At 39.8% G+C, this 9,295-nt stretch overlaps 1 protein-coding gene across 2 annotated transcripts; it reads right to left on the bottom strand.

Annotated features, from left to right (window-relative positions):
• On the bottom strand, positions 1–7,391 carry rad51ap1 (RAD51 associated protein 1). 2 transcript variants are annotated; one of them, XM_026147591.1, is made up of 9 exons: positions 7,132–7,391; positions 6,991–7,037; positions 4,874–5,003; positions 1,631–1,737; positions 1,465–1,548; positions 1,245–1,379; positions 973–1,158; positions 737–892; positions 1–638 (listed from the first exon to the last, which is right to left on the bottom strand). In XM_026147591.1, exons 1-9 carry the CDS (start codon positions 7,146–7,148, stop codon positions 511–513), a joined length of 990 nt encoding a protein of 329 aa, XP_026003376.1. In that variant the 5' UTR covers positions 7,149–7,391; the 3' UTR covers positions 1–510. The 2 variants fall into 2 exon arrangements, with proteins under 2 accessions (XP_026003376.1, XP_026003375.1); XM_026147590.1 differs by having other exon boundaries at positions 22–638; positions 737–895.
• Between the last annotated feature and the right edge of the window lie 1,904 nt (positions 7,392–9,295).

Raw genomic sequence — 9,295 nt, 5'->3', positions numbered from 1 at the left:
ATAATACAGTGGTACTAACTTGTAATGATGCACGACTGACGCACAGGCATTTCTAGAGGATTATGTAAAAGGTTATGAGGCGCTCTGTCAGTCATTTTTGGCTAAATGTGTGCAGTTTTAGAAAAAAAGTTAACAAGTGTGGAAAGATAGCACACGCATGTAACCTGTTTTTATATGTTTATTTAAATGTATGTACAAGATTTACAAAAAATGTGCTTTGAGTGGAGGTAACATGTCAGGTAACAATTCAGGACCAAAAAATGAAAAAAAAAAAGAAAAGAAAAGAAAAGTGACACTTCAGACATGAACTCACACTTTCAGAATTTAACCTCAAACAGCATCCAGGGGTAAGAGGACACCCTTAAGCTCCATCAGCTTCAAGGTGAAGACCCTCTCAGTATTGTGCATTTTGTATCACACTAAGAGAAATTAATATTTAGAAGTCTCTGCGTAAAAATAACTGAAAACTTTAAAAACCACAACATGACCTGACCTCTGAGGTCAGTTCAGTCAGTGGCTTGCAACACTAGGGTGCAAAGGTTTGACTCGAACGAGGCGGGAGAGCCCGAGCCGCAGACCCTGACCGGGAGACTTCACTGCTGGACTCTGGGACGTGGAGGGACTTTTTCCAATTTGAGCTGGGAGGAAAAAACAGAAATAAATTGATAAATATGTTCAATTGAGTTAATTTTACAGGAACATGTTCCAGCTGTGCTGCTGTTTAGTCATTCAGCACCTGGTGGGTTCCACTTGGGCATTCTTCCCGCTGCTGGGCTCAGGGAGGCTGCTGGGCTCAGAGAGGCTGCATGCTTCGATGTGCAGCCTGTGGAGGATGACGCAGGTCTTTTAGAGGCAGGTTTGGCCGTTGGAGGTGTTGTCACTGGGGTAGAAGCTGCTGTGAGAAGGAACAGCACTCATTCAAATGTGAAATTATGATTCGCAGACAAAAGCTGATGATCCTCATGGGCTTACCTGCTGCTTGCGATTTAGGCTTTGATGGTTTTGATGGTTGCTTTTCTTTTTTAGAAGCAAGAATCTGTTTGTTTTTTTCACTCTTTGTTGCTTTTTCTTTCTTTTTAGTCTTGCTTGCTTTCTTTACTTTGAACTCGTCATCTTCGCTCTCAGATGGTTCACTGAAATCTTCATCGCTTTCTGAATCTGCAAAAGCATTATTGTTACTTTAAAGACACAAAAAGAAAGACGAAAAATGGATACAACTACTTAAAAAGTTATGGCAAAGTAACCTGGTGTCAGTTTGGGTTGATAGTCATCATCATCATCACCATCCTTGTTTTTCAGCTCCTCAGTAGCTTTGTAGGCAGCCTTTCTCTGCCTGGCAGGGGCAGGCGACCCTTTCTCTGATGTGATTTTGTCCAAACCTGAAGAAAACCCATAATGATATTAAACAGAGGGAAGGAAATCAAATCTTCAACTACATAAATAAATAAAGCTGCTAGACTTTACCCATAACTGCACCATCCACACTGCAGTTGGACAGGAGCAGAGAAGCTGGATCTGTGTTTTCATCTACTGGAAATTTGACATCTCCTGGATAAATTTATCAAGAAATTAAGCCAACATCCTTTTGATCACATGAAATGTATTGATCATTTTAAAGAACAAATCATACCTCTACTGACATGAGACTGGTCCTTCACTTCACCTGCATTATTGAGCATGGAGAGCGTGATGGCTGCTTCGAGATCCCTCTCATACAGCTTTTCGTCCAGTGGCTTTCTGCACAAATGAATCAAGATTCAAGCCATGTTAGAGATTTTCACCTCTGAGCATTTCTAATGAATACAACTGATAAAAATGTAAAAGAAAAGACTACTTTTTGGTGACATTTTTTTATTTAACTCAGCATAATCAACATTTTGTTTTAATTTAGCGATTATCCCCACTGATAAGCCAGTCATCATTTTATCAGTGACTTTGAATGGCTTTACTATTCAACCACCTTAATGAGTTAAAGCATCACAGCGAGGCTTCAACCCAAACATTTATACGCAGTCTGCAGTATATTCTTTAAAAGTGACTGCTTACTTTCAAGCTGACTGCACACCCAGTGCACCTCTCAATTAGGGCTGGGCGATATGGCCTAAAATCCATATCACGGTATAATTTGAAGCATGTGCGGTAACGATATATATCGCGATATATTCTTTTCTTCTGTGTAACGTATTTTACACACTATAAGGCACACTTAAAATCCTTTAATTTTCTCAAAGATCGACAGTGTGCCTTATGTATGAATTCTGACCTCGAACCGATTTTATGTAGTACACGGCACATAGAAATCTGTCAAAAAATGTTTTAGTACGACTTTGGTAAGGTATGAAGGCACATGGCTTGATGGATTGCTGGAGCATTACGGCTGCCGTAGTCAGGAGCCTCACGCAGTTTTGCCAACTCCTCAGTAAGGAAAATCACTATTGGCTGACCGAAAAGTCGCTAGAAGTCGCTAAATGACGTCATCGCCTAATTTGCATAATAGGTCATGCTAATGTAATTGCAACCTACGCTGTTGGAGAGAGAAATAACATTGTGGAAGAGAAAGTGAGTAAAAAATGTCCTAAATGCATTTAGAATTTATTAACTACAAATTAAATTTCTTTTAGGAATTATTGTTTTTTAATGTCACAATTCCAACCCTGCTCCTTTATCCGGGCTTGGACCAGCAAAAGTGACCCGAAATTGGCGCTCTGGTGGAGTTACTTTGTGTGTGTGGGTGTGTGTTTATTAGTAGTTTTAAACCTTGTGATCCACAAAACTGCATAACAGTAAAAGAAGAACTGACTGCGTTACAGTCAGTGCGGGAGCAGCGGCTTCGCTCATGCGCGATTCATTTGCAGTTTGGACGCATAGGTGTGAACATCTCCTGCCCTGATAGCAGCGGGGGGAGGACTATCCTCCGCCTGTGAGCGCTTTGGCACGGGTGAGGTGCCCACGGCAATCTTCAGTCAGGAGAACAACTGAGATAATCCATCCACAATACGAAGTTAGTCATTCATATACTGCAACAACATGGGAACAGAGCAGCTGCGAGAGAATTCAGCATTAATGAATCAATGGTACGGAAGTGGAGGAAGCGCAGTTTTTGGCTATCCCCATATTCCAAAAGTGCTTTGTCTCTTTGCTATTACTGTCGCTCAGTAAAAATTGCAGATGATGTTGTTTTTAGTCGCTGCAATGCTTTCAACCAAAACAGGCGCAGCTTGATGACACCATCAACATACGCTATCGCGGTAGAGCGGTATAGTCAAAATCTCTACTGTTGGCCAAATTTATATCGTTTCTACCGTATACCATTTATACCGCCCACCCCTACTCAATCTAAACTAACAGTGATGAACTCAACATGAACACATAATTTTGAACAAAGTTATAATTTCCACTGCTTATCTCCAGCGCTTAGCTACTCATCTCAACAAAATATGAACCCATTTTGAAAATCTATTAATGCATTGGCGCTAGACCCGAGTAGCTTTACTTTTGGACTGGTATTTCTTTACATATCATATCTACACCTACAACAAAAGACCAAAAATCTGTGAGTTTAATCCTTTTAATCATCATGTGGTGCAATATTGTCATTGCTAGGGCCACAATGACTGAGATTAAAATAAGCAAATGTGGACATTAGCTTGTTAGTATTTTACCTTACAATATAAATCGCCTTGAGGTGACTGTTGTTGTGATTTGGCGCTATATAAATAAAACTGAATTGAATTGAATTTCAAACCATAAGACCAGTGTTTCTCAAAGTGTGTCCTGCAGCCCCCTGGTGGGCCTTGAAGGTAGTGCAGGTAAGCCAAGAATCTGACCTAAATACTACGTTATTCTTAAATGTTGGGCCCATTTTGGATCTTGAATGCATCTTATAGTTCATTGTTAGTGAGCAAAAACTATACTAGTGTTACCAGCTGTAATTTCAGAGGATCAGCTAAAAGGAAACACTGCACAGGGCCATGTGATGACCATAGGCTTGGGTGGGCCGCTTAACATTTTTGGGCTTCAAAATGGACCGCGGCCATCGTAAGCTTGGGAATGGCTGCATTAGACAATGACGCACAAAATGAATTATGTTAAACTATGAATTTGGTCGGTGTGCAGGTTAGTTTGAAACAGGCTGTTTGCAGCACAGAAGCACTCTCAGATTACGATGAAAACGTTACATAAACCTATCCTCTTTAAATGCTGTTCTCAACATTGCTGCCTGTAACTCTATCTTTAAACTCTCTCCGGTATGAAAAAAAAAGTTCTTATACGCGAATACATTAATACAGACTCTCCCTGTGCAGCCATTATCATACATTTACGGTACTGTGCTTGTGTCTGTTTGTAAAGATATTTGCCTACTGACAGTAACCAATGCAAACGCACTCCTATACATGCCCACTTCATGCTTCTCAAGGTGTGTATCAACCAAATGCTGACGAGCTGAGAAGTGGGCCAAAACAGGGAAAGGAGCGACAAAGGAACGCAAAAAAAGAAAAGCAAAGGTACAAGATGAAAAGCAAAGACAGTGGCTGCAGTGGACACTTGATTATTTTTAATGCTCAGCTTCACTTCAGCTCTTTTGTGCTTTAGAACTTCATTCTTAGCAGATAGCGGATTAACCAAGGGCAGCACAAGCAAGAGTAACCCACAGAGTGGTGGCACCACCGCCCCCTGCAGGTAGATAGGTAACCTGTAGCTGCCTAACGGACTGAAGCAAAACTTCCCAATATTGCAGGATATACACAAGTGGCGCGCCCTCTGCTGGAAACAAACTAAACAGCAGTAAAACTGGTAACATTTATTCACAGCAGGTTTCATGAGCCCTCTTACCTGATTGTCACAGCCAGTGTCAGATTAACTCGCCACCTACCTGTTCTTCTGGCTTAATTGTGAGGTGGCCTCTTGACTGGAGGACTTGCTTAATGATTTCTTCTGTTCTTGTTTCACATCCTCCCTGACCTTTTTGCTGGGTGGGGCCTTCACACAGGCAAAATCCTCATCTATCACAAAATGAGGACAAAGATACCATTTTTAAGACTGGAAAGGGAGTCCTTTGGATTACACATGTGCACCCTACTGTACTACAGGTTTCCTGGAATTTAAGAGTCTTCTGCAAAGCAACAGTATCTAATAACACGTTTTTTGTTGCAATGTCTTTTTCCTGATCACACCACTGCAGTGACTGCGATTTATCAAGTTAACACGAGACATCTAGGCAAGGCAAGGCAAGTTTATTTATATAGCACAATTCAACAGCAAGGTGATTCAAAGTGCTTTACAGAGACATTAAAAAACAAATAAAAAGGATGATTTAAAATGGAAAAGAAGAAGAAGAAGGGAACAGTAGATAAAATCAGTAGTTAAAATGTAAGTTTTGAAATTTAAGCTTAAAAGTAAAATAGTGCGGATTTGGTGCTTTATTCAAATGCAGCTGAGAACAGGTGAGTCTTCAACCTGGATTTAGGTTCATACTGGGTCAGGAGGTCACTGATGTATTTTGGTGATAAACCATTCAGAGCTTTATAGACCAGCATCAGAACTTTAAAGTCTATCCTCTGACGGACAGGCAGCCAGTGTAAAGACCTCAGAGCTGGACTGATGTGGTCCACTTTTTTGGTCAGAGTTCTGAATGAGCTGTAGTTGTCTGACTGATTTTTTAGGTAGACCTGTAAAGATGCTGTTACAGTAATCAAGCCTACTAAAGATGAATGCATGGACTAGTTTTTCCAGGTCCTGTTGAGACATCAGATCTTTTATCCTTGATATATTCTTGAGGTGATAGTAAGCTGACTTTGTTATTGTCTTAATGTGTTTTTCTAAGTTTAGGTCTGCATCCATCACTACACCCAAATTTCTTGCCTGGTTTGTGGTTTTTAGATGTATAGATTGAAGTTCTCTGGTGACCTGTAATCGTTTTTCTTTGGCGCCAAAGACTATTACTTCAGTTTTGTTTTTGTTTAGCTGGAGAAAATTGTGGCACAACCAGTCATTAATTTCCTCAATGCATTTCCAAGAGCCTGTACAGGGCCTCGGTCTCCTGGTGACATTGTGATATATATTTGTGTGTCATCTGCATAGCTGTTATAGTTTATACAATGTATAGTAAACAAAATGTAAAGATCACAGTAAAACGTCCAACAGATCCGTCATAAAGATGTTAATATTTCTGTGCTTATCAATAATATATATCATAAAGCAAGTCATTAAAACTTGCATAAAGTTTTAATTTATTTATCTAAATTTGTATGCAGTTCTACTTTCAGTCGCTCCCTTTAAGGGTCTCCACAGCAGATCCGACCCATCTCACACTATTCCCAGCATCCTCCTCTGTCACACCAACCCTCTTGCATGTCTGCCTTCACTACATCCACGAATCGTCTCTGTGGCCCCCACCCCCTCCCTTCACATTTCTAAACCATCTCAATCTTGTCTCCATACCCTCAACCTGAGCTGTCCCTCCAATGTACTCATTTCTAATTGTATCCATCCTTGTAACTCCAACAAAAATCTGAGCATCATCAACTCCAACTCCTGTCAAAACCATACTTGCATCTCGCAAACCTTCCCTTTCACTCTTGCTGCTACCCTTCAGCCACTCGTCTCCACCCACTCCACCCTACCTGCACTCTCTTCTTCACCTCTCTTTGCTTTAGAAAACTGACCCCAGGTATTTAAACTCGTCTACCCTCACATTCAGTTTCTCTGTTTCTATCCTCTGTAAAGCACTTTAAATTGTCTTGTGTAAATTTGCCTCGATTTTTCTGTTGATATAGAATAGCAGTCATATCTTTAGTATATTACACACATTTTGATACTAAAGACTAATTTCAAAGCGGTGTAATTTCGTTTTTGAACGAACCTACACGTCCTTGTGTAAATGCTTTATGTAAGATTATAAAATGATGACATGATATGCTATGCTTTGCTATTTCTTTATCACACTGTGGATCAAATGGGCCAGGATAACAGATTTTCAATTTTACTCACCATCATCGAAGTCCTTGGTCTCACAGTAATTCACAGTCTTTGTCTTCCTGTGTGTCAACAATTAAAAAACAACAACAAACAAACAGTTTTTAGCATCACCAGATCTAGGTTACCCAGGCATCGACAAAAGCAGTAGCTTACCTAGATGGTCGGTCCATAGCTCGCTTTTTAGTCAGCTAACAATAACCGCATTGATACGGCTAATCAACACTACTACTCCCTCCAGCTGCGTGAAGGCTTTCGATCTCCACACAATAACAAAGTTAAAGTGTCACTTTTCGTGAACTATCTGTAAACTGGACTATCCGTAAACTATAAAACTTTAGTTACACAAGCTTAACGTGAGGTACGTCGGTCCCCCGAGCTCTCAAACAGCCCGCCTGAACGGACCAGAAGTGACGTCAATTGTTTACCAATCTACCGGAAACCGGAAGCAGATTCGTTTATTTCTAAACAAAACAAAAGAATACAGAAGAAGAGTCAGTTTGCGGCAACCTGTTTTAATCTTTAAAATCAGAAATAATCAGAAAGCAATAGACAATTTTCTGTTTTTCTTTTTAACTCGTTTTTTTTAAGGTGTCGAATCTGCTTCACTCAAATAGCTTGGCGCAGCTTTGCTAAGTTCGCCCGTCTAACGCTTATAAATGGCTTGGTACTGTGCAAAAATCTTGTGCCACCTCATTTTTCCCTATAGTTTGATGTGAAATGTGAATAGATACATCAGTTTATTAAAACATGTGCAAACACACGTGCAAATGCCGTATATAAGGCAAAACAGAGTTTGAAGGCCATTCAAACCTCTTCTTTGGATGTTGGCTATCTTTCGTTGGTCCCACTCTGTTTCAGTAATGTTTTAGCCCGGGCTCTGGGAATCCATGACCTTTCTATCTAGGTAAGATTGGGATTATTGCCATACTGAAACATTAAGCTGTTGCCAATCAGATGCTTTCCAGATGATATTGCAAAATCTGACAGTATTTTTCTGCAATTATAAGTCCATCAATTTTGACAAGATCCCCAACAGGTTGAAATGCAGCCCTAAACCATTACAGCCTCCACTGTTTTACAGATGGCTGTAGACTCACTGTTGAACCTCAGTCTTAACCTCCTGACAACAGTTCCAAAAATTTGAGACAAAAATTTCACATTTGCATTCATCACTCAATCAGGCCTGTTGTCACTGATTTTTAGTGCAGTTTATTTGTAATTTGGCATACCTCAGCCTTTTCTCCATCTTTCCTTAAAATAGCCTTATACAGCTGCCCTTTCACTGAGACCATTTCTGATGAGGCTTCGGTGAACAGTAGGTGGATCAAATGAGGGGCCAGATGCGTATCTCATCTTTGCTGGATTTTTTTCTTGTTTTGTAAGTACGAGACTTTCAGATACAGGTTGAAATGCAACCAGTTTGTCTCCAGTTAAATGAATTGGAAGAATCATGTCAAATTCAAATTCAAATTTTATTTGTCACGTACACAGTCATACACAGTACGATATGCAGTGAAATGCTTAGACAACTGCTCGTGATCTAAAGAAAAAAAAGGAAAAGGCTATGAATAAGATAGGAAATAAATATGAAAAATTAAAAAGGGTATATTTAACTAGGAAGGAATAAAATATAAAAATTAAAGTTAAAAATGAAATAACTGTGCAACACAAATTAGAATGAAGGGTAAATTTATCTGGGAAAGAATAAGATAAAATATATAAATTAAAGTTGAGAATAAAATAACTGTACAACAAAATACACAATACACAGTATAGAACTATATAAGAATGTATGAAAGAAATATAAATGATAAAAGAAGGATTTTTTGTATTTCCTTCTTTTTACAAGGTGGATCTTTGCTCTTGCATGTACATGACAGCTGATACTGGGGTGTAACTCAAACTACAGCAAGTAAGTAATATAACAAATTACTTTCTACACAGAGTAAATAAGGAATCTAGTTATGTCTTTAGGAATGATTAATAGAAAGGAACTCAGAGACTGCAGTTGTGGTTCTATTGTGTAGTTAAGCCAAAATTCAATATGCGAGAACTAATCAAAGATTGCAGTTAATAATGGATTGCATTTATATAGCGCTTTTTGGGACCCCTCAAAGCGCTTTACAATACCACTATTCATTCACTGGTGAAGGCAAGCTACAGTTGTAGCCACAGCTGCCCTGGGGCAGACTGACAGAGGCGAGGTTGCCATATCGTGCCATCGGCCCCTCTGGCCATCACCAGTAGGCGAAGTGTCTTGCCCAAGGACACAATGACCGAGACTGTCTGAGCCGGGGCTCGAACCGGCAACCTTCCA

Source organism: Astatotilapia calliptera, chromosome 17 (assembly GCF_900246225.1).
Source record: "Astatotilapia calliptera chromosome 17, fAstCal1.2, whole genome shotgun sequence".
NCBI classification, from domain to species: Eukaryota; Metazoa; Chordata; class Actinopteri; order Cichliformes; family Cichlidae; genus Astatotilapia; species Astatotilapia calliptera.
The sequence above is the reverse complement of the archived record's forward strand: the minus strand, read 5'-3'. Positions and strand labels throughout refer to the sequence as shown.

Bases quoted from the DNA above. Each gene is read 5' to 3' on its own strand.
- rad51ap1 (XM_026147590.1), bottom strand. The intron at 1,549-1,630 runs GTATGATTTGTT...AAATTTATCCAG, and splicing joins CCAGTCTCATGTCAGTAGAG to GAGATGTCAAATTTCCAGTA. The intron at 1,380-1,464 runs GTAAAGTCTAGC...GGTTTTCTTCAG, and splicing joins TGTGGATGGTGCAGTTATGG to GTTTGGACAAAATCACATCA.